Raw genomic sequence first — 24,877 nt, forward strand, 5'->3', positions numbered from 1 at the left:
ACCAGGGATTACCCTTAGAGCAAGAAAAACTAAACAGGAAAAAAACGCATTTAGAGAGGCACTGCCTAGTTGAGGTGTAATCCCAACTTTCTGAGATTAGGCTGCTCTAAAAATTACTAGGTTTCTAGTATTTTCATTTGCTTCTCTACTGCTCTTGGACTGCTAATTTCCCCAACTGACTGAACTTTTGAGTCCCCTTATGCCAAACTTTGAACCAACAACTGAACCTAAATGAAGATCTTACAAATACTTAGTAAAGAACAAGAATAAATAATTTCTCTTATTCTCTCAAGGAGCCTTCTCACACAGATATTTGAAAATTCATTAATTGCAAAAAGGGGCATTTAGAATTATAAACTATCATTCTTACCGAGAATATTCAAAAGCTACAATTAAACAAGGATTTGCAAGCATCTAGGTTTTGCATGACACAGGTGACCCTCCCTTAGTAAATTACTACCTTTATTCCCAGGTACTAATTTGCATCTCCTTTCACAAGGACAAATTGAGTCTCTGAGAGATAAGTGAGTTGAGACCAAGGTTCTACAAGATACTAAAGGAGAGCTTGGTGGAAGAGTACATCCCAACTAGGATAGACCGGAGGGCCCAGGAAATTAGCTCCAGGCCAGGCATCTACCATGGTAGCTACAATGCCTTGAGCAGATTTTATGTGTATTTGTGGTAATTTTAACGACTGAGCCACCCAGGCGCCCCTTTTGGTAATTTTATTTTATTTATTTATTTTTTTTTCCCCTTTTGGTAATTTTAAAATATGTCCACAAATTCTTTTGACACTTCTATATAAAAGTAGTCTAAGTCCCCTCCCCTTAGTGACTTCTTAATAGAATACAGCATGTGGCAGAACACTGAGTGACTCCGAGGCTAGGTTAGAAAAGGCAGTTCAGCAACTGGCTGCCCAGAGAATCCTGCCACCATGTTGTGAGAAAAGCTCGGGCCACAGAGAGGGCATGTATAAACATTCCAGTCAACAGCTCCAGGAGTCCCAGCCGACAGCCACCATCAAGCACCAAATATGTGAGTAAGCGAGCCATTAGATGGAGCAGAAACCAGGTGTCTTGCAAAATAAATATTGAGTTAAGCCACTGAGTTTTGGGGTGGTTTATTACACAGGAATAAGGACAATGTTCTTAATCTCTCTAATTCCTCAAAAGTAGGTACTGCTATCCTTTTTTGACAAAGGAGTAAACAGATCCAGAAAAACGAAATGACTGGCTCAGGTTTCACACCAACTGGCAGAACCAGAATATAAGAGCTTCAAAGAATGGGCCTTCTTCATTATATCTGATAGCAAAAGGATTATACCATTATCGTCAACCTTAGGAAGAACCTGATTCCAAAAGCAACTTGATTTCTAAAATATTAAGACGAGCATTGTTTGATTACCTACAATGTGCCTCTGAATAGGCTTAAAAAAAAAAAAGGCAGCTTTACAGAGGTTGTGTAAGGCTTTTTACCCAACTTATCCTTTTTAATATTGATAACAGCCCCTGTGAGATGGGTTATCATCTTTCCAATTTTATTGATTAGAAAACCAAGGCTAAGGATAAAGAACTGGCCTAACCCCAGCCTGTAGGGTGTGGCAGAACTGGGATGCAAACTCCAGCCCAATTTGCAGATGTTTCCCTCTGCCTCTTGCCTGCAAAGATCGTTAACACATTTTATTAAAAAAAAATTGAAACACATTTTATTCAGTATTACAGACTAAAAGAAAAATGTTTTCATAATTTTCTCGGTTGCCAAGACTCATAGGAAAGGAACTTGGCGATCACTCAATGCCCAATCCCCTTATTTTACAAGTGAAGTTCAAAGTAGGCCCCTTCAAAGAAATGGAGACTTCACTACCCTTTAGCGAGAAAAACTGCGTTTCCCTCTACGCCCATGTAACATTTCACAGCAAGCCCGGGCGGTCGCACGCGACAGAAATTGGGGCTGGGGATATTCCTGCAGACCGGGCTCACATGTGATCTCCGTCAAACCTTTACTGATGGCTCCTCCCCAGCATGGCAATTACTCTCATTTCTCAGAGTAGGGAAATTGTTTGCATTGCTGTGCACCCATTTGCCAAAGTCTCGCCCCTTGTACTATGCGCTTCACATTCGCCGTCTCATTTTCACCCAAACACACTCGCACTTCCCCTTCCCGTGCAGGCTTGGAAAGACTCGGGTTATGGGCGGGGGGGGGGGAAAAAGCACCTTTCAATGAATCTGTCAGTCGCCTTTAGCTCAATCAAAAGCAATGGTGGCAAGTTTGTTAATGCAACAACATACAATCACATAAATTTATAGAGAGGAGCCATTTTAGAAAGAAAAAGGGAGAAAAAGGGCTTTGCCCAACATTACGCCACTAATGAAAAACCTGAGATTCGAGCCCACAAACGCCAGGCTCAAAAGCCCCCAGGTTCGCCTCAGACTGCCACCGCCGAAGCCCCACGGTTCCCCGCCGTCGCGAACCGTGCGAACGCAGCCGCCGTCGCGCTCCTAAGTCGCACCAGGCCGCGGACCCCGGACCCAGACTTCGCTGGGACCACCGCCTTCCAGGGAGAGCTGCCAGGCGCGGACTGCAGGCTCCAAGCACCGCCCGCCCCTTTCCGCTCCGCCCCGCCCCGAAGCGCTCGTGGGAACGCAGCGTCCTCCCGAGGGCTGCCCAGGACGACCGCCTGCGCGCACCGAGAAAGGCTTCCGCCGCCGCTGCCCCAGCCCCCTCCCCGCCGTCGCCATCTCCTCCCCGCCTCCGCCTCCCCGCCGCCGGGCGCACGCTGGGGCCGGCGCCCGGGGAGCGCGCCGCAATGTTTCTCTTTTCCGCCCGGCACCGCCGCGGCCACCTCACATCCGGGCGCGCAGTGGCGAAGGCGGTGCTGGGGCCCGGGTGCGTGGAGGGAGTTATTAAGGGGGAGGGGGTCTGGGAGGAGGGGCGGAGGGCTGGGCTGTGGTTACGGCGGCTGAAGAGAGACAGTCCAAACGGGTGGGGGGGCGAGAGCGAAGGCCTCGCGGAGCAGCCCTCGGACCGGCGCGGGCGGCGGGGAGGGGAACGGCGGCCGAGGCAAAGGGCCGCCGAGCGGCGGAGGCACCGAGTAAGTGCCCGGCGGCAGCGGGAGCTGGGGCGCCTCGCGCCAAGGGCCGCAGGGAGGGCAGGAGCGCGGGCGCGCTGCTCCTGGGGTCGCGTGCGTGAGCGCGACCGCCGGGGTGCGCGCGGGGGGCGGGCAGGGGCGCGAGGCCAGCGGGGCGGCCGGCGGGCAGCAGGCAGGCGGGCGGGCGGGCTGGCGGGGCCCGAGCCGCCGGGCCGGGGCGGACGGCGGCGGGCCTGCGCCGGCTCCAGCTTGGAGCAGCCGGGCAGGGGGATTCGGCCTCCCCGCTCCCTCCGGCCCGCCTCCCCTCAGTGAGTACAGTCCCCGCCCTTCCTCCGAAGGAGGCCGCTGGGCCGGGGCCTGCGCGAGAGGCCGGGGGTTGGGGTCGCGGCCCGGGAAAGCAGAGTTTCGGAGCTGGAGCCGGCGCTCGCCCCTTCCTTGCCACGGGCGCCCCTGACATGGCCACAGGTGCCGCCGGCCGGGTGAGGGGCGCTCGGGCCCCAGCCCCTGGCCCCTGGATAACAAGGGGCAGCTGGCGCCGTCCATTGGCAAGTGACAGGCACTTTACCACAGTCCGACTTCCCGGATCCCCAACCCCAACCACTCTCCTACCTGCCCCCACTCGGGAAACTTCCCCACTACTGTCTGAATGGTCCTCGTGGGTGGCAATGACTAATTTTGGTTTCTTTTTGTCTTAAAGCTGCTTAAAGGCTGTGCCCTGATGTGGGTACCTTCCCCTTAGGCTTTCCTTAGCCTTTTGATTCTTAGAGCACTTTACTAGAAGAGATAAAGTACCAATCATTCTATTTTCAAATGGGTTCTGGTTTTGTTGGGTGAGGCTTTGTTTTTTAAAGGTAGTCATTTTAAGAAATAAGAGTTTCAGTGTTTTAAACGGTCAAGACTTCTGAAAATGTATTGTTCCTCATGACAGTTTTGCTGATTTATCTTCCAGGTGCAAAGAATTGTAGACCAAGGAGCCATGGATAGGAGAAGTTTGGGTGAAACAGAAAATGGAGATGCTTTCCTTGACCTGAAGAAGCAGCCAGCCTCCAAATCCCCCCATCGCTATACAAAAGTAAGCATTGTTACTAATGAAATAGTGTTTCTTTATAGGTGGGGAGATAGTAACATTGTTGAGGTATTTCGTTAGTATTATCTAAAGAGAGTCTCATTCTGACTATATAGACTGAATATTAACTAGATTTAATAAAGCATTGCTTTGAACTTTTTTCTGCAAGTGTGAATATGCAGTTTAAACTAGAATTTGCTTCTAATTCTCTTTTGGGTAGAGGAAATATTGGCTCATGTGGCATATGAATTTGTGGATCAGCATATGTTGGCACACATGTTCTATAACAACTGTGTGTAACTGGTATGTTACTGACTTAGATGCTCTAGAGTAAGGATTCCAGTTCCGGCATGCAAATCACTCAAGGTCCTGTACTTACTGAAGCTGTTGCTTCAGTATCTTATTGGTCTCTGGATGTTTCTGAAGGGGTTAACAGGACTCATGGAGATGTGAATTCATTTCTCATTCCTTGAAATGTATTGGGCAGAGTACAAAAAAATGTTCTTGGGACGGTTGATGAGAAGAGTCATGTTCTAGTTCGTCCCATATCTCTCTATTCCCTAAGTACGGACCCAGTCAAGTGTTCTGATGTGGTTATTGTCCCTGACTTTCCAGAACACTGACTGGCTAATATGTGAAGTCAGGCCTTGTTTATGTACTAGGGCCACTACTCAGACCTACTTGATAAAGTATCTAGTGCTGTCAGAGGAATATTCATTTTTAGCATTAAAAAAAAAAAAACTGATGGCATTTTATTCAGATTTGGTCTTCACAAATGTAGTTTTTCTCAAACCTGAGAGTACTTGAATAGCTTTCACAACTTAAATTCATTACCTAAAATGTTGACAGGTGAATTCTGAATGGAGAAAAGCTTATTCAATGAAGGGGAACTAATTTGAACTGCTTTCTTAAGCTTATGTGATTTCAATTCTCCTAGCACTTTTATTCAAAAAGGTATTCTACTTGTAGAGTCCACACAGAGAAGCTTTTGCATCACTTTCACACTGATCAGAGGATGGCATGTATATGTCATCTTTATGTATATCCGTATTTAGGCTTAAGTCATTTTGGGGGAAAGTAGTATTGGTCTTTCTTAGGCTAGAACTTATGTGTGTGTAAAGATTAAGAAGCTCAGTATTGCCCATTTTTGATAGTCTAGTCTCAGAATTCTGTCATACTTAGATAAATGTGCCTCAAAGAAATTAAGAAAAGCATTTTTTAGATTAGTGACAGTGGAGCTTAGATTTAATGGTCTTCTCTACCAACTTTAGTTGGAAATTGGTTTATGGTCCACTCCATTAGAGAAGATTTAGTTAATGTCAGTTTTGGGATCATGTTTAGGCAGTGTTTGGGTAGTGATTTCATACATATGTGTTTCTCACACTCCAGTAATGTAGTATTTGAGGCAAACTAAGCCTTTCTCTTTGAAGAAAGCTTGAAACAATCCTGTATTCTGAGAACTATAATAAATGGTCTGTTGCACAACTGGAATAATACTTGAGCCATCCTTCTCCTTATCTCCATATTGAAATCAAACTATTGGCGTAAATAAAGCATTAATGTTTCTGCCACTTCAAGTTCATGGGCTAGAAAGTTTAGAAGCAGGAGAAGGAAATTGTTCTCTGATTTTTATAAGTTATATGTTTTATGAAAACTGGTAAACGTAGGATGTTTACCACAAGATCAAAAAAACACATTCGCCAGATGAGAGGACCTCTTAAACTTTGACCTTTCTTAGTTTAGCATTCATTCGTTTTATGAGATAACGTTAATAGTCTGTTCAGAATTCTAGGGTTTTTTCCATGGGTGGAGGAGTCCAGGAGTTTGGCCTAGTGCTTTTCAGGGTAACATCAGAGTCGCCTATGTGTTACGGCATTCTTTAGTCCAGCTTCCTAAACATTGATATGTTTGGTGATTACCAATAAACCCTTGTAAAATGTGAATTCTGGTTGTTAGGTCACGAGTGGGTTTCAAAATCTAGCTTTTTAACCTGCTCCCAGGTGGTGCCTGTACTGCTGGTCCGCTGATCATACTTTGAGTGGCAAGGCTTTAGTCTTCTTGGAGAACTTGGTATATGGTCTTGATGTAGTCAAGCAACTCTGATGCGTAATTACTCCCTAGGGTTCAGTTGGTGTCCATTGTGTTTCCATGAATGTCTCAGGAAGTCAAGTTAGAATCACATTAGATACTTTCAGGCCTACCCCTAGGCCTCAGTGATGATTAATTGGGATGCTTATAAGTGGATTTATCATATACACCTGTTATCCTGAGAGTCTGAGCCCTTAATTTATAAGCCCATAAGGTCCATGTTGGCAGGCCAGGGTCTAAGACCAAAAACTGTTTCTGGTGGTACTTAAATGTGTCATTTATAAAGTGATTGAATTATGCTGAAGGACTTCTGGAGGCTACAGGGTGGGATCTCACCGCAAAATCATGGATTAAGAGTGTTTTTAGACAGTGGTTCTTGAAGAGTAGTCCCTAGGCTAGCATTTAGCACCACCTGGTAACCAGTTAGAAATACAAAATCTCAGGTCCCATTTCAGTGGTATTAAATCAGATTTTAGGGGTAGGGCCCAGCCATCCACATGTATTAAGTCTTTCATGGAATTCTGACTCTGATTCAAGTTTGAGGACCATTGGTTTAGAAAACAAGGGGTGCCTGGGTGGCTCAGTCGTTAAGCGTCTGCCTTCGGCTCAGGTCATGGTCCCAGGGTCCTGAGATCGAGCCCCACATCAGGCTCACTACTCAGCGGGAAGCCTGCTTCTCCCTCTCCCACTCCCCCTGCTTGTGTTCCCTCTTGCACTGTGCCTCTCTCTGTCAAATAAATAAATAAAATCTTTAAAAAAATCAAGATGAGGTGGTCATGCTTATTAATGGAAAAACTTTGGGACCTATCAGCTTACCTTCATCAGAGGTCCTTGTTTTACCAGTTCTTGGGTGTAGTATCTACTATTAGTGATATCATTTATTGCTCCAAAACAAAAAAAAAATGCTTTGGACTGTTCCACTATTCAGATTCATGTTCTTTTTCTTTGAGTGGACAGACTGATTTTAGAGTATACATACTTGGTACTGTTCCTCCTTTGCTCCTGTTTCTTGCCACTGATTCCTTATTATAACCACCTGCCAGTTGAACAGGGTATAAAAGCAGGGAACACTCATAACATTCAGCTTGATACTGACCAGTGTTAATCATATACGTTAAATCTACCACCTAAAAAGTGGGCATTGGATTATCTGAGCTTAATTTCATGTGTGCTCTTCATTGCCTTGATTAGTTATAAATTGACACCATTTTAGTCACCAGTGTCTATAGGGATCTTCAAAGGAGTCCACCCTAATTTGTAGCTGATGGGTAGTTAGTCACAGTGATACAGCCATGTTTATGTCTTTGCTCTCTATGTATTTTTTTAGTTTTATTTATTTGAGAGAGAGCTTGAGTAGGAGTGAGGGGGGAAGAGGCAGAGGGAGAAGCAGGCTCCCCACTGAGTGAGGAGCCCGACGTGGGGCTTGATCCCAGGCCCCTGAGATCATGACCTGAGCTGAAGACAGGCGCCCCTATGTCTTTGCTTCAAAACCATTAAAAAAAATAGACAAGCACCTGAAGTGGACTGATTTGAGTAATTCTCCCAGCCTTCTTGGAGAGAATCCGTTGCAAGACTGAACTCCAGCCTCTGAGAAAAGAGGAAGTAGGATTTAAATCTTAGGTTGAAGTCAGTAGTCAGATGGTCAAGTTTAACTATACAGAGATCTCATTTGATAACTTATACTTTCCAAAAACTGAGTTGAGAAATAACTTCGAACAGGTGGCATTTCAGTGACATTTTCGCTGCAAACTTCTTAAGCTAATATAAAAAATAAGGATGCCTATTGGGAAGGCAGAATTATGGTATGAGAAATTATTATACAATCTTAAGCTATTTTCAGCTATTTCAGAAAACCTAGCTATTCAGAAAACCTAGCTAACTGGAAGTTCTTAGAAGGGGTCGGCTGGCAATACTGTCTTCTGATTGCTCTTTCCTACCTGTTTCAATTCTTGGAACAGTCATCTTGAAAAGTTGGGATTCATGGCCATTGCCCCCCATGAGTATCCTCTCCTATTTGCTCATGGTGGAAACTTCTAGCTAGATAAGGAAGTGGTCATTTTACAATTGGAACCTTTAACATAGAAATTTGTGGGTAGGGCCTTTGATTCAGGAAAGGGTGCTGTGAATGGAGGCTGGCTTAAGGGAAGCCTGCCCAAGGATGGGGCAGTTTGACTCAGAGTTCCCAGTAGTTCACTGGGCAGGGACAAACCCAACACTGAGTGACAGCTGCTGGGAGGTGTCATGCACCTTCCCTTGTCCTCAAGAGAAGCAATGAAGAGGGGAGGATAGGGGCGTTGAGCCTCACTGCCTGCTTTAGGATCCCCTACTTTACCACTTACTTACCCTGTGTGGCCTTCAGCCATATACTTAGCTTCTCTGATTCTCATCCTTTTCCTCTGTAAAATGTGGGTGGAATAGTGTCTACCTCATGGGATTTTTGTGGGGAATAAACAAGAAAAACGCATGTCAAGTGCTTAGAAAAGTGGCTGGCACCCAGTAAGTGCTGAGAAATGTTTCTGATGTAATAAGGGGCAAACTCAGATACCTTCTTTAGATCCCAACTTTAGATCAAGATGCTTATTTTTTAAATGTCATAGTAACCATTTCCATTTTAACATGAAACCAGAAAGTCCTGTTGAATATGTAATGCCACCACCCTGAAAATGATTTTCTTAAGTTTCCTTCTAGTGTTTACCTACTTTACACGTTATATTTTTTTCAGTTGTATAAACACATTTAAAAGCCAAGGTTTATTTTTATTGTGTTGGCCAGATGAACAGAGAAAACAGACTTTTCTGTTTTTTTACCCCATTCCCATCTCCTTAGTTTCAAATCTTTCAATAGAAGAAAGTCTTTGCATCAGATAGCCACCATTAGATGCTTGGATGAATCCAAGTGCAGAGTCCTGCTTAACAGCTCTGCAGGATCCTTCGAATCCTGACCTGCCTGTAAGAACTGTTCTAAATGGTGCCTGCAGCAACAAACTTCATAAGTGGGGGATGGTAGAATGTATCCCATGTACCCCCTATGTTGTTAGCTCACCGTTGTGTTGGCTATCATCTGTGGGTACCATTACCCCGTTGTGATCTATTTTTAACAGCTGTCTAATCCTTTCAGAAAAGTCATCTGACTTGGCAGAATGAATATCTGGTCAGTCAGCAACCATCTAAGAGCTTGATGACCAACCCCAATGCTAGTGGGTGTGTGGAGGGTGGGGACTGGGACAGGAGGTCAAAGGCGGATGACTCGACCCAAATGCTGCTCTGGGGACATTTGCCTTCTTTAGGAAGAGCCAGGCGCACGCACACACACACACACACACACACACACACACACACACAGGTAAGGTACTGGGTAACTTCTAGAGTCTTTTCACCACTAACAATGAAGTGGAACTCTGGGTTTTTTTTGTTTGTTTTTTTTTGTTTTTTTTTTGTTTTTTTTTTACAAAATACCTGTTAATTTTTAAAAGTTGAGCTTTTTACTCTTATGAATTAAATTCAGCTTACAAAAGTAAAGAATATTTCTTTTTCATCTTATGTAAGTGACTTGTGTGAAATTCTTTTATAACGTCAGAATGTCCATTAAGCGTCTGCCTTCGGCTCAGGTCATGATCCCAGGGTCCTGGGATAGAGCCCCACATCTGGCTCCCTGCTCACCGGGAAGCCTGCTTCTCCCTCTCCCACTCCCCCCTGCTTGTGTTCCCTCTCTGGGTGTCTCTTTGTCAAATAAATAAAATCTTAAAATATATATATATATATATAACGTCAGAATGTCATCAGGATGCATAGCTGCTTCTGCATGGAATTTCTGCAACAAGAAACTGGATGTGGATTTTAACCACTGTTGTTTTGCGCTTATATTCACATTCATTTGCTTTCTACATCAGTACTGATCACCGAAAGTGGGTATCCATATTAGTAATTCCCAAATAGATTGTTTTGGGAGGCGTGACAAATTTTCTTTAAGGAAGGCTGCTAAAACAGAAAATGTGTTTATACTTTTTTGGCTGTGTGGCTCTTGGGCAATTAGCGGCTTATTTCTTGCTTAATCAGGTTTTAAAACCTGTGCAAAAAATAGGGTTTCAGATATTAACTCTTCTTGTCCAGATGGTGATTGTAGTGAATTTGTTTATAATTAGTAAGTTCCTGTGGATTCTTAGGAATCTGCAAAAGGGTAATCTCCCATTTCCTCCTGTAATACTCATACGGAGAGAGCATTCCCAGCTCAGAGTGGGCACTTTCCAAGTATTCTGCCTTTAGCCAAAGTTGAAGATTTTCTTTGAAAATATCCCAAAGGGGTGCCTTTTCAGGAATATTGCTCTTAAGGGCTATTGGTGAGATGGCAAGTTCAAGAACACTTCTCTTGAGAGACTGGAGAACCACGGGGCCAGGGCCAAGAGTCATCTGCGTATGCTAGATACTAAGGCTGGCACACAGGAAATGTTCCGTGGACAGCTATGAAAGGAGCAATTTTTGTATTGACTTAGCTCGTGGTTTCTCCCCGCCCCACTTACGTGGGGGGCGTTCTAGGCTGGAATACCATCTTATGCAACTTAAGACATTGGTGGAAGGTACAGATTTAACTCTCTAAACCCCATGAAGAGGGCCTCTCAGTGTCCCTAAATGTCCAAGTAGACTTTGGGCCATATTTTCAGAAACATCCATTTAAAGCACTGGTTAGGGGCGCCTGGGTGGCTCAGTCGTTAAGCGTCTGCCTTCGGCTCAGGTCATGATCCCAGAGTCCTGGGATCGAGCCCCGCATCGGGCTCCCTGCTCCGCGGGAAGCCTGCTGCTCCCTCTCCCACTCCCCCTGCTTGTGTTCCCTCTCTCGCTGTGTCTCTGTCTGTCAAATAAATAAATAAAATCTTTAAAAAAAAAAAAAAAAAAAATAAAGCACTGGTTAACTTCTTTGGAGTCCATTGGAGATCTTTTGAAGGTATGAATACTCACTGCAGGAATTGCAGAAATGCACAGTTTTGCATATGGTTCCTTAGGGCCATGAAATTGGTTTAAGAAGCCCTGCTTTCAAGAACAGTAAGTCTAATTTTACCTAGATGTTTAAAGTTATTCTCAGCAGCTTTTACTATCCAAGAACTATTGTTTTGTTTTCCCAGTTAACAGCCTGTTACCAAAGAAAGTGGCTCTTCATCCTCTCGAGACAGGTGGGCTACGTCTTAGCCATTGCTCTTGGTCAGTAGCACCGTTTGTGCTGCTGACATAGTTAACGCCGGCGTGTGTACCTGGCTGCCTGCTCTACCTGTGCTCTTAGAGGCCGTCAAGTTGAATAGTCGGTTGCCAGAGTGTTTATTCACACCTAGTATACGCGTATATATAGTATAAAGTCAACTGGAATAATATGGGAGGGAAAGTTAAAACATTTTTACCAACCTGAGCAACTCTCGTATGGTTGGCATTTATAAGTCTGTGATTAGGACAGTAAGTCTGTAAGGAAAGAAATTAAAATATTAACCTCTGGTAACAACACCTTAATTTGATTTACTTACAAATATTTTTTATTGAGGGCGGAGGTGGGATTGGTTAGCCCGGTGGTGGGTATTAAGGAGGGCACGTACTGCATGGAGCACTGGGTATTATACGAAATCAATGGATCGTGGATCACCACATCAAAACCCAATGATGTATGGTGACTAACATAACAAAATAAAATTTAAAATATATATTTTTTTTATTGAGATATAATTCACATAAAATTCATCCCTTTAAAAGTGTACCATTCAGTGGTTTTCAGTAAATTCACTAAGTTGTACAACCATCACTATTATCTAATTCTAGAATATTTTCATCACCCCATACAGAAACTCTGTACCCATTAGCAGCTTCTCCCATTATCCCCTTTCCCCAGCCCTGGCAAGCATTAATCTACTTTTTGACTCCACGGATTTACCTGTCCTAAACGTTGCACATAAACAGAATCATACTGTATGTGGCCTTTTTTTGTCTGGCTTCTTTCACTTAACGTTTTCAAGGTTTGTGTTATAGCATGTATCAGTATTTTATTCCTTTTTATTGCCAAATAATCCATTGTATGGGTTTACCACATTTTGTATGTTCATCAGTTGATGGGCATACAGGGTGGTTTCCTTTTTTTTTTTTTTTTGCTATTGTGAATAATGCTGCTCTGAGCATTGTGTATAAGTTTTTGTGTGGACATAATTTTTTCAGTTCCTTTTGGTATATATCTAGGCATGGAATTGCTGGGTCGTTGAGTAACCATGCTTAACTTTTTGAGAAACTGCCACTGTTTTTCCATAGCAGCTGCACCATTTTACATTCCCATCAGCAATGCACAAGGGTTCCAGTTCCTCCACGTCCTTGCCAATACTGGTTATTTTCCCTTTTTTCTTTTCTAATAGCCATCCTAGTACACGTGAAGTGGCATCTCACTGTGGTTTTGACTTGCATTTCCTTAATGACTAATATTTTGAACATCCTTCATGTGCTTTTTGGCCATTTGTGGATCTTCTTTGGAGAAAAATGTATTGAAATCTTTTACCTGTTTGTAAATTGGGTTGTTTGTTGTCTTTTTGTTGTTGAATTGTACACGTTCTCTCCCTATTCTGGACAGTAGACCCTTACCAGATACATGATTTTGTAAATATTTTTTCCTGTTCTATAGGTTACCTTTTCACTTTCTTGATAGTCATTTGAAGCACAGAAGTTCCTAAACTTAAAGTCCAACATATCTTTCTTTTGGTTGCTTCTGCTTTTTTAGTGTCCCAGCTGAGAAATATTGCTTAATCTGAGGTCTTGAACTTTTTACACCTGCATTGTCTTCTAAGAGTCTTATAGTTACAACTCTTAAGTTTAGGTCTTTGATACATTTTGAGTTCATTTTTGTATATGGTATGAAGTAAAAGTAAACTTTATTTTTTATTTTTTTAAAGATTTTATTTATTTATTTATTTGAGAGAGAGAGACTGAGAGAGAGCATGAGAGGGGGGAGGGTCGGGAGGGTCAGAGGGAGAAGCAGACTCCCTGCTGAGCAGGGAGCCCGATGCGGGACTCAATCCAGGGACTCCAGGATCATGACCTGAGCCTAAGGCAGTCACTTAACCAACTGAGCCACCCAGGCGCCCGTAAACTTTATTTTTTAGAACAGTGCGCCTGGGTGGCTCAGATGGTTAAGCGTCTGCCTTCGGCTCAGGTCATGATCCCAGGGTCCTGGGATCGAGTCCCACATCGGGCTCCCTGCTAGGCGGGGAGCCTGCTTCTCCCTCTGCCTCTGCCTCTCTCTCTCTCTCTGACTTTCATGAATAAATAAATAAATAATTAAACATTAAAAAAAAAAAAAGAACAGTGTGAGATTTGTAGAAAAACTGGGAACATAGAGTTTTCCGTTAATATGTTAGTATGGTGTATTTGTTACAATTAGCAATGTTGATACATTGTTATTAACTAAAATCCATACTTTATTCACCTGTCATTCATTTTTATCTAATGTCCTTCTGTTGAGGATCCCATCTGGGATTCCACATTAAATAGAGTCTTCATTTCCCTTTTTGTAAGATTGTTACCTTTGTGAGAATATTTTTTTGGGGGGGTCCCCATAAATAGAACATTTGGTCCTCCTGCATGTTTTGTGGGTATGTTAAAATGTTAATCTTTTCCAGTTGACTCCTAAATAAATAAAATCATTAGATTCAGCAAACAGGTGTAGTAGTAATAGAAGACACCTAACACCTGGGCTTCCTATTATCTTTGGCAGTTAAAAGTTTCAAACAAAGCCTTATTACATAGAAATTTGAGTGTATTGAGAGTATACAGATTTAAGTACAAAATATATTGCTTTTGGTTTAATAGTATACTAGGGTTCTTAGTTTAATATTTAGATGAGGGTGGTAGAGTAAGGAAATATGAAATAATCTTTGGGTTGCTTCTAATTGCAGAAAATTGTTTTTGCAATATTTTTTCCTGTAGTATATGTATAAGTATTTCCTATATCATAAGGGCCTTCCTGTTTCTACTGGAATATGTTTTAAGCTTTCCTGTCCTCAAGATTTCTGTATTGTAATGTTCATAACTACTGTTGGTCCATCCACCTTCACCCACCACCTAATTTTGGTACCACCCTGCCGCACTGACACTGTGTTTGCCCTGCAGATGTCACTGGACTCCAGTCTTTACTGGTGATTTCTGGGTTGTAGGTCATTACTTGGACAGTTTTTTGTTTTTTGGTGTTTTTGTTGTTGTTTTTCAGAATTTTGGGCAGTCTCTAGATACTATATTTGGAATTCTGTTTATCTCAGACTTCTGGATTTTTCTAGGTATTTCTTCCCAATTAAAAAGACGTAATTCATAAATCCTAAAAAAAAAATGCAAATGATAGGGGCACCTGGGTGGCTCAGTCAGTTAAGTGTCTGCCTTTGGCTCAGGTCATGATCCCAGCGTCCTGGGGCCCTGCTTCTCCATCTCCCTTCCGCTCCACCTGCTTGTGCTCTTGCACTCGCTTGCTCGCTCTGTCAAATAAAATTTTCTTAAAAATGCACATGATTGATATGCTGGTTATAAAACTAATGTCATCTTAGGGCATTTTGCTCTTGTGAAGAAAATATTTAGATGCTTCAGGTGTCTGAAGACACTGCGTTGTGTGCAATGATTCCTATAGGCTGAGAGAGTAAATCTATTCCTCCATGTTTACCCCAAGATATGGGAAGCAGTGATCAGAGAAGCAGCAAGCATTCTCTTGTGAGGCCTGTGGTGGGGGTATTGCTGAGGTCACGGCATAGTGGTATGTATATACTTCTATGTAAGGCAGTTGTAGCATTTTATGCAGTGAAAGGTTGGGAATTGCCTTTTTTTTTACTTTATTATGAAAATGTTGAAATGTAAATAACAAGGAGGCCGTGGTTTTTCGTGTCTGTACACATGTACGAGCAGATGTGTGTGTGTGTGTTAACGCATATGTACTGAGAGAATTCTAGACCATTGGAAAAACTAGGAATCTGTGAGTCCGTGCCAGTAATAGGTAAATACACGGGGGAAGAGAGAGGGTTTGGGTTTTCCTGGTGAAATGCCAACTGCTGACTTGTAAATTTGGAGAGGCCTAGAGTTGGGAAGTCAGTATTGGTTTGGGCAAGATTCATCAGTAGGTGCTAAGTTCAGGGGGAAATTTTGATAAAGACCAGGATATTTGCAGCCTCCCCACAGATTGCATACTAATTGCAAGTGGGAAAGTAGTAACTGAAACAGTAGAGAAACTGGAGAATACCTTGACCATGTGGTCAAAATCAGGATCACTACTGAGGGGCAGATGGACATCACGGAGCCCAGAGGTGATGCTCTGAGATGGACACAACATTTCTAAGGTTAGTATTCTCTTCCGTGGATGCTTAGCCTCAGTGTAATCATGAGGAAACATTAGATAAACCTTAAATGAATAATGTTCTCTTGGAGGGGGGAGGGGGAAGTAGGCTGTATTCTTTAGAAATGTCAATGTCCTAAAAGGAGAAATGAAGAGATGTTCCAGTTGTAGAAATGTCTCAAAGAAATATGACAGCCAATATCTGATGCTAGACTGTATCCTGCATTGGAGGCTACAATAATATAAAGGATGTTACTGGGTCAGTTAACAAATTGGAATCTGGGAGGGGTAGGTTAGATAAAAGTATTATTGATAACTGTATAAAACTGGCAGCCATTCTCAACCAGGTTCTGCAGAAGGTAAGCCCTTATGCCCTAAAGCAGCTGTTACATGTAATGGATTTGCTTCTCTTTTATGCATCTACAATGATACTGGCCATATATAATCCTTGGAAGAATGGAACACTAGTCACTCAAATTATTTTCTGTAGGGTTTAATTCTCTCAAGGAACTGGATAAGAGACTATGAAAGAATATCCTTATTCTTAGGAAATAAGCACTGAAGTATTTGAGGGCAAAGGATCATGACTATGCAATTTACTCTTCTATGGTTTAAAAAAAAAAAAAAAAGGTATAGGGAGCCCAAATGCTAAAGTAAATGGGAGAAAATATCAACAGGCAAATCAGAGAAATGGTAAATAGATGTTTTTGGTGCTTTGTTTTCTTGCAACTTTACATTAAAAAATCTGCTTGTAAATTGGCATCTAATGCATTTAAGAATATTAATTAACTGGAGGTTTTATTTAAGCCTGAAGCTTCCATACCTCGAGCATTCAGTGTTGTGGACTATAACTATATTATTGGATGGCAATTTGTGAGAGAATTGTGTTTTAGCAAGAAACTGATGACTATGAAGTTATTTGTCAATTCTGCTTGAGCTGCTTCTTGTAAGAATCTTGAGCTAACTGCAGTCCTTTTTGGAATAAGTCAAGGTATAAATAAATAAGAACTGTGTGACATCCTTCAGATAGACACTCCAGTCATTACCGAGAACAAATATAAGTTGAAAATACATGGCATGGGAAATATTACTCAAAATCACCATTTGGTTTCTCTTTCTAGGAGGAGCTCTTGGATATAAAAGAACGCCCTCATTCCAAACAAAGGCCATCATGCCTCTCTGAAAAATATGACAGGTATGGGGGCAGGGGGAGGAGCGTGCTCCTTCTAGTCAACTTCTTGTTACACCAAACTTGGTAATTTAAGAATTGTTTTGGAGTTTTTGGGTAGAATGATGAGTGGGGAGATTTCAGGGATAATGACATTGGGCTTCTGCACAAATACATCACAGATAAACTGTGGACTGAGTAGCACCTTACTGCATTGTCTTCATCAGTTTTATTATTAATTAGCTTTAAACTGTTCAAAAAGTTGAGCTTCACGGGACTAAGGACAACTAAACCAGTTCCCTTTCAGTGAACTGACGATGAAACTGAAGTTAGAAAATGCCTTGGTCCGAGGCACATAGTCAGAAAGCAGGATTCAGATTTGAACACAGGCGTCCTCTCGGGGGGGTGTAGTGTCAGCGGTGGCTTTTGCACTGTGCTTTGGGGGTCCTTCAAGGGCCTGCCCTGAGGAGGCTGGTCGGGGGGACTCTGAGCTTGTAGCACTGCTCCACCCCACTCCCTGTCCCCAGCCAGAAAAACCATTCAGCTCTTCAGCTTAGCCCTTTGGCATCTTGGGCTCCTTCATAAGAGGTAGGCTTTGGTCTGAGAAGACTACAGCTACATTATGGTCGGAAAATCTTTACAAATACCCTGCATTGCATTCATTATGGCCACCTTAAGGCTTTAAGGTCACTTCTTAAAATCAAGGTCGGGGGTTCATATGGCCCACATTTTTAACATATAAAGTGTATTATGTTTAATTTCTTGGTTGAATAGGACATACTATTTTTATTTGTATATCTACTCTTTAGAAGGTTGATAAGTCTCAATTCCTCACCACTTTCCGCTGATGAAGCTGATATTTGAATAATGACTATTCCAGATGATTAGGACTTTTTGATATGTCTCAGATAAGCTGTTTTGTTTTTCATTAAAGCTGTCAATCTTTTTTATGTCTCAAGTTGAATTTTCTTGTTACAACTGTTTCTTGGCATAAAATTGTCAGGGTACACATACTTTTATTCTGAAGTGGAAATGGAGAGAGGAGAAAGCTTCCCATCCTGGTATTTCTCTGCTCAATTAAAATTTGTTTGATTCTTAAACTCCCAAGTAATCATCACAACGACACCAGAAGTTAGGTAATATCTCCTTTATTGTGAGGGGTTTGAGATTGAGAGGTTGACTCACTTATTCGAGAAATGTTTAGTTGGTACCTGCTGCTGTGTGGCAAGTAACTGTCAGGTGCTATCAGATACTGCCTTAATGGAGCATTGGTCTGTGGAAGGATATGGTCAAGTACTCAGGAGTTTATCATTGCCACCATTACAGGCAGTGAAGGACAAGTGCAGAGTACCCTGCTACTAGTCTTTAGCACAGCCTGGTCTGATCTCAGGGTTGGGAAGTCCTTCAAAAGAATAGTGAAAGGCATAGCTTATTAGCTTGTCCAAGATGTCCCTGATGGTGATGGCAAAACTAGAATTCTGTCCCAGATCATTGGACTCTAGATTCTGCTCTGCACACTCTGCCACCTGCTACCTTATCCTTAGGGAGTAACAAAATAGAGCGAAATCACACATTTTATGTTTTTAAGGGTTTTCTTTCCTGCCAGTAGGGAAAAAATGAGACACACTATGCATAAGAAATTCTGGAAAAGTACATACCAAGCATTCCAGGAACAACTACAAGTGAGAGCTTTTTCTCCATCCCTTATACTAGTTTTCAGTCAACTGGGTTTCTTCCTCCAATAAACTAAACAATGTTTATGGAGCATCTTCTTTGTGTAGGACAAGCATGGTTACTGTAATCCCCACGGTTTGTGTCTGATGTTTCATTTATACACAGACCACTGGTTTTCAAGTGACTGTTGGTGTTCTGTGAAAAAAAAGAAAAAAAAAAAAATACTACTGAATTAATATAGATCTTCCTCAGCATACAATGGGGTATGTCCCAATAAACCCATCCTAAGTTGAAAATGCATTTAATACACCTGGCCTGCTGAACATCCTAGCTTAGCCTAGCTATCTTAAAAGTGCTCAGAACACTTAGCCTAGCCTACAGTTGGGCAAAATCATCTAACACAAAGCCTATTTTATAATACAGTGTTGAATATCTCGTACCCTGCTGAATGCTGTATTGAAAGTAAAACACAGAATGGTGTGGTTTACCCTTGTGTCCCCGCTGGGCGGCCAGGAGCCGCTGCTCGCTGCCGCTGTGAGGCATCGCAAGAGGGTATCGTGTCACACATCGCTACCCTGGGAAATGCTCCGACTTCCACAGTTCGAGGCAGTTTCTACTGAAGGTGTACCGCTGCGAAGTAGAACCCTCTTGAGTTGAACCTAGTAAGTCAGGGACCATCTGTTGCTGTTTGTTATCATCTTAAAGAGCTAACCATTCTGATGGCAACCATGAAGTTTTATATTGGAAAGGGGTTTTCATAACTTATTACCTGAAAACATTTAGAAATTAGACCATGTGGTCCATGGGTGCAAGTGCTAACTGTCGGTCCCCTTTGACTTGTAGTGATGGCGTCTGGGACCCTGAAAAGTGGCATGCCTCTCTCTACCCAGCTTCAGGGCGGAACTCACCAGTGGAAAGTCTGAAGAAAGAGTTGGATCCAGACCGGCCTTCCCTTGTGCGCAGGATAGTAGGTGAGCGGTAGGAGTCAGGGCACCCATTTTGGAGCAGCAAATTTGTTTGCCGCTGGTTTAATTCTTAGCTGAGAATTTTATGCATTCAGGGAAAATGTCATTATCAGGTAACTGATTTATTAACTGGGTTTTTCCTGATTAGCAGAGAAAAATCAGCTTTCCTATATAGCATTGGCAAGAAGACTGCATTAGACTGTGCTTTTGGAATTAAAAGTACTGCGGTCTTTAATTGATAGGGATGATTGAGTAAGATGTGATGGGGAGCATGGTAGTGAGCATAAAGCTGTGCTGGAAATCCAGTTATGCTTCGTCTCATATATGAAACAAGTCCTCGGGTATAAATCAGTTCTGGCAATTCTTAATAGTGGATTATGGTCTGAATACAGGATTTGGATATGGTTTGAGACTGGACTAAAGTTTGGTTTTCCATATCTTTGGTCTTTAAACCCGAAAAGAGATTGAAGAGTGAAGTGAAGGGTTGGCAGTGGAGAAGCTAGTCAAGAAACTTGTTGCAAGAGGGACTTCTTTTGAGAGAAGAGGAAAACCCATCATAAAACAAATTTGGAACTGGGCGAAGAAGATAGGGGTGACTGGTTTGAGATATAAGATCCCTCTACACAATCTTACAGTACACTTAGTGCAGTAATGTCCCTTGAACAGAGAATTTATTTTAGAATTATTAAAGATGTGCACAGAAACCTTATTTAAATGATGAAAACTAGTAAGCAACCTAAATGTTCAGGGGTCAAGCAACCTAAATGTCCAGGGGTAGAAAATGGGTTACATAAACTTTGGTACATCCATATGTAGGACCATTAAATTGTTCAGCTGTAAATTGGAAAACTTGTCCATACTGTGTCTCGTTTTTGGAAAACATGGAGACACCCCCTGGAAATTCTGGAAAAGTACATACATTTTAGGTACTGTTTCTGGTGAGAAGATGAGAGGAACTTTTTCTCACTTGGTCTTCAGTTTTCTGGCTTTTCTAGGAAGAATTTTTGTGTGGTGACATGTTTCACTTTCTCATATCTTTATTGAGATATTATTGACAAAGGATAGACTGCACGTAAAGTGTGCCATTTGATGTTTGGCAGGTGTATATACCTGTGAAACCATTACCATGATCAAATTAATAAACATTTCCATCACCCCCAAAGTCCCCTGGTACCTCTGAGTCCCTCCTCATACTTGCCATCCCCTCCCACTCATCCTGCCCCCAAGCACTGATTTGCTTTCTGTCACTACAGATTAGTTTACATTTTCTAGAATTCAATATAAATGGAATCCTACAGTGTGCACTCTTTGGGTAGCTTTTTCACTCAAAATAGTTGTTCTAAGATTCAGTCGTGATGTTGGGTACATAAATAGCTCCTTTTTATTGCCTAGTAGTATTCTATTGTATGAATTCACAGTTTATCCACTTATCTGTTGATGGACATTTGGGTCGTTTCTAGTTTGACTATTAACCAAAAGTATTATGAACATTCATGTACAAGTCTTTATATAGGCATACACTTTCTTTTCTCTTGAGTAAATACCTAAGAGAATGGCTGGGTCCTATAGTAAATGTATGTCTCATGTTTTGAGAAACTGCCAAGCTGTTTTGCAACATGGTTTTACCACTTTACATTTCCACCAGCAATGTATGAGAGTTCCACTTGTTCTGCATCCTTGTCACCGCTTGGAATGGTCAGTCTTTGCGATTTTAGCCAATCTAATAAGTGTGCAGTGGTATCACGTTATGGTTTAATTTGCATTTCCCTAATGACTAATAATGTTGAGTATCTTTTCATATGCCTATTTACCATCCATATATCCTCTTTAGTATCTATTCAAAGCATTTGTCCATTTTTTTTTTTTTAAAGATTGATTTATTAGAGAGAGAGACAGAGCATAAGCAGGGGGAGAGGCAGAAGGAGAGGGAGAAGCAGACTCCCCGCTGAGCTGGAGATCATGACCTGAGCCAAAGGCAGATGCTTAACCATCTGAGCCACCCAGGGCACCCCAGCATTTGTCCATTTTTTAATCAGATTGTGTTTCAATTTTGAAGAGTTTTTATATGTACCTGATACAGGTCCTTCCTTTATCAGATACATACTTTGAAATATTTTCTTCTGGTCTGTGGCTTGTTTTTGCATTCTTAGAACAGTATCTTTCAAAGAGCAGAAGTTTTAAATTGCGATCAAGCCCAATCTGTCACTTTACCTTTTTTTTTTTTTTAATGGATTGTGCTCATGGTGTCATGCCTAAGAAAACTCTGCTTAACCCAGTGTCATAAAGATTTCCTCCTGTATTTTCTTCTAGAAGTTTTATATCATTTAGATCTGTGATCCATTTTGCGTTTTGTATGTGGTACGAGGTATCAATTCAAATTCTTTTTTTTGCGTATGGATATCCACCTGTTAAATACTATTTGTTTTTGTTTTAAAGATTTTATTTATTTCACAGACAGCGAGGGAGGGAACACAAGCAGGGGGAATGGGAGAGGGAGAGGCAGGCTTCCTGTGGAGCAGGGAGCCCGATGCGGGGCTCGATCCCAGGACCCTGGGATCATGACCTGAGCCGAAGGGAGACGCTTAACGACTGAGCCACCCAGGGGCCCCTAAATACTATTTGTTGAAGAAACGCTTCAACTTTTTAAATAGTTACTTTTTCAAATACTAACACCTACTCTAGTTTATTAATGACAAAATATTTTCTAATACATAGATAAGGCCTTTGTCAAAAATAAAGGGATTATGGAGCCTAATTATGGAAAATCATTGATTATGAAGTACATTTATTGCTCCAAGGAGAAAAAGCAAAAGACTCAGTCTTATTTAAATGTGTAATGTACATGTCACGCTGTAGCTGTTTCAGTGTTGACTCTTCCGGTACCCTCACCACCACTAGTCATGGACATAGGGCTGAGAAAGGAAAAATACCCTGCTGGTGTGCTTACCTTTCTCTTTCTGGTGTTTTTCTAGATCCACGAGAGCGTGTGAAAGAAGATGACTTAGATGTTGTTCTCAGCCCACAGAGGCGAAGCTTTGGAGGGGGCTGCCATGTGACGGCTGCTGTTAGTTCCCGGCACTCAGGAAGCCCATTGGAAAAAGACAGCGATGGGCTTCGCCTGCTTGGCGGACGAAGGATTGGCAGTGGGAGGATAATCTCTGCTCGGACCTTTGAGAAGGATCATCGTCTTAGTGATAAGGACCTGCGGGACTTGAGAGACCGAGATCGAGAGAGGGACTATAAGGACAAGCGATTCAGGGTTTGTGTTTTAGATCCTTTGGCCCCTCATGTGCTTAGGGACTTGATATGCACTTCATTTATACCAGGTTATTTTGAGATGCTGGATGAACACAGCCCATTCTTCAGCCAGATACGAACGGAGAGTGTGCTGGGGGCGGGGAGGGCCTTCAAGTTTGCAGCATCGTATCTTCATTGCACTGTTGAGCACTACCTAATTCATCAAGACCTTGACTGAGGTAGAAATGCCTTAACTAGAACCTTATTTTTTATCTTGCATTGTGTACTTTTCCAGAGGGAGTTTGGCGAAAGTAAGCGCGTCTTTGGTGAGCGAAGAAGAAATGATTCCTACACAGAAGAAGAACCAGAATGGTTCTCCGCTGGACCCACAAGTCAGTCTGAGACCATTGAGCTGACTGGCTTTGATGATAAGATACTGGAAGAAGATCACAAGGGGAGAAAAAGAACAAGGCGACGGACAGCCTCTGTGAAGGAAGGTAAGCAAAAACGTGGAGAGGGGGGCGCCTGGGTGGCTCAGTCGTTAAGCGTCTGCCTTCGGCTCAGGTCATGATCCCAGGGTCCTGGGATCGAGCCCCGCATCGGGCTCCCCGCTCCACAAGAAGCCTGCTTCTCCTTCTCCCACTCCCCGTGCTTGTGTTCCCTCTCTCTCTGTGTCTCTCTCTGTCAAATAAATAAATAAAATCTTTAAAAAAAAAAAAAAGTGGAGAGGGAAGCTACTGTTCTAATATGAGATGTGCTTATAACTGGCTTAATTGTGCATTTAAGAACAACTGCACCTGTTGCTAGTAAGTGGCAAGTTTCTAACATTGCAGCCTGATGTAGAAGCTGCTTCCTAAGTGTGAATTACTGGGTGTATATTCTACTCTCTCCTCAACTTGTTCTGCATGAGGTGCTAAACAGAGAAGTCTCACATTGCCCTGTAAGAGCACTGTGTACACAAAAGGGTTCCCTAGAGATAAGAAACATGGTAGAAATAGTGAAGGAGTCTCATTGAGCAGTAGACACAGCGGTGTTTTGTCTGTATAATCCTTCTAACAACCCTGTGAGGTCGGTATTTTTATGGATGAGCATATGGAGATGCAGGAGGCTTGAGGGACTTGTCTGTGGACACTGAGGAAGTAAGTAGTAAAATTGAGAGTTGAACAAGTCCTTTAGTGCTTCAGAACCCACCTTTGTCACCATGGTGTTAGACCTTCCTAACAGCTGTGAGATGAGGTGAGGTATCTACTTTGCTAAACTGAAGAAGCCAGAGCTAATGTGGGAGAAGTGCCTGGTGCAGAGTTGGGGACCCATTAGTTGTTTTCAGGGTAGTAGCCTGGCTCCAACATGGCCAGTCCTGGGCTGATGATCCTGAGAATTGGTAGTGAAGAGCCAGGCTGGCTAGCCTGGGTTTGAGTATTGGGGCTGCTGCTTACAAAAAGGATAATCTTTGATAAAACTCTTGAGGTGGGCCTGTTTCTTTGTAAGGCGAAGACAGTGCCTACTCCATAACTCTGAGGGTTGCTTTTAGCATTAAAGATCGAGTGTGAACATCAGAGCTCAGCGTCTTGTGGGCACTTTTTTTTTTTCTCCTTCTTGTGGGCACTTCTTCAGTAAGTTCTAGTTCTCTTCAGCTTTCAGGTTTAATTGGAAAACACCTTTTGGCACACAATAGTTAACAAAAGTAGAAAGCTGTTTTAATACGTAAGTGTTTAATCAGTGGCACCTTAATATTTGAGGCTAAGATTTATTATTTTTTTTAAAAGATTTTATTTATTTATTTGACAGAGACAGGGAACACAAGCAGGGGGAGTGGGAGAGGGAGAAGCAGGCCACCCGCTGAGCATGGAGCCCCATGCGGGGCTCGATCCCAGGACCCTGGGACCATGACCTGAGCCAAAGGCAGACACTTAACGACTGAGCCACCCAGGCGCCCTGAGGCTAAGATATATTTAAACAGAAAATGAGCTAGTAGAATTTATTTAGGGGAAAGAAAAGGGAGAAATCACTTGCCCTTTTTTTGTAATATCTTTAAAATACAATAAACGTTATTGTTATCTTTATAGTGTTACACATTGTTCCCTGCGGTGATACAGGAAATCGATGGGTAACTTGGGAGATATTGCTCTCAAACAGCCTTTGAGACATGCCCTTGTGTTATTCTCCGGCTAAATCAGCACCAGCCAAGTGTGGTCTTTTCACATAATGATAAAAAAAGGCTTCTGGTGGAAAAAAAGCACATGTTTTTCTTAACTGAGGTGTGATCT

At 42.4% G+C, this 24,877-nt stretch overlaps 2 protein-coding genes across 12 annotated transcripts in view; one reads left to right on the forward strand and one right to left on the reverse strand.

Moving 5' to 3' along the window:
- The window catches only part of SFI1 (SFI1 centrin binding protein), a 97,076-nt gene extending 94,471 nt beyond the window's left edge, over positions 1-2,605 (reverse strand). For 2 of the 6 annotated variants that reach the window (XM_078060738.1, XM_078060743.1), the window contains exon 1: positions 2,472-2,605. The gene's annotated coding sequence lies outside the window, so the exon portion shown is untranslated. Of the gene's footprint in view, positions 1-2,360 lie in introns of all 6 variants that reach the window. The other 4 variants (XM_078060736.1, XM_078060741.1, XM_078060737.1 and 1 more) reach the window with 2 other exon arrangements.
- Positions 2,606-2,867: 262 nt separating this feature from the next.
- EIF4ENIF1 (eukaryotic translation initiation factor 4E nuclear import factor 1) overlaps positions 2,868-24,877 on the forward strand; it is a 45,864-nt gene continuing 23,854 nt past the window's right edge. For 3 of the 6 annotated variants that reach the window (XM_036074582.2, XM_078060751.1, XM_078060753.1), the window contains exons 1-6: positions 3,549-3,567; positions 4,038-4,160; positions 16,688-16,761; positions 19,252-19,379; positions 22,346-22,632; positions 22,906-23,107. In XM_036074582.2, coding sequence (XP_035930475.2) covers positions 4,065-4,160; positions 16,688-16,761; positions 19,252-19,379; positions 22,346-22,632; positions 22,906-23,107 — 787 coding nt within the window. In that variant the 5' untranslated portion in view covers positions 3,549-3,567; positions 4,038-4,064. Of the gene's footprint in view, positions 2,887-2,946; positions 3,092-3,267; positions 3,397-3,548; positions 3,568-4,037; positions 4,161-16,687; positions 16,762-19,251; positions 19,380-22,345; positions 22,633-22,905; positions 23,108-24,877 lie in introns of those variants that run through there. The other 3 variants (XM_078060752.1, XM_036074584.2, XM_036074586.2) reach the window with 3 other exon arrangements.

Source organism: Halichoerus grypus, chromosome 13 (assembly GCF_964656455.1).
Source record: "Halichoerus grypus chromosome 13, mHalGry1.hap1.1, whole genome shotgun sequence".
In the NCBI taxonomy this organism is placed as follows: domain Eukaryota; kingdom Metazoa; phylum Chordata; class Mammalia; order Carnivora; family Phocidae; genus Halichoerus; species Halichoerus grypus.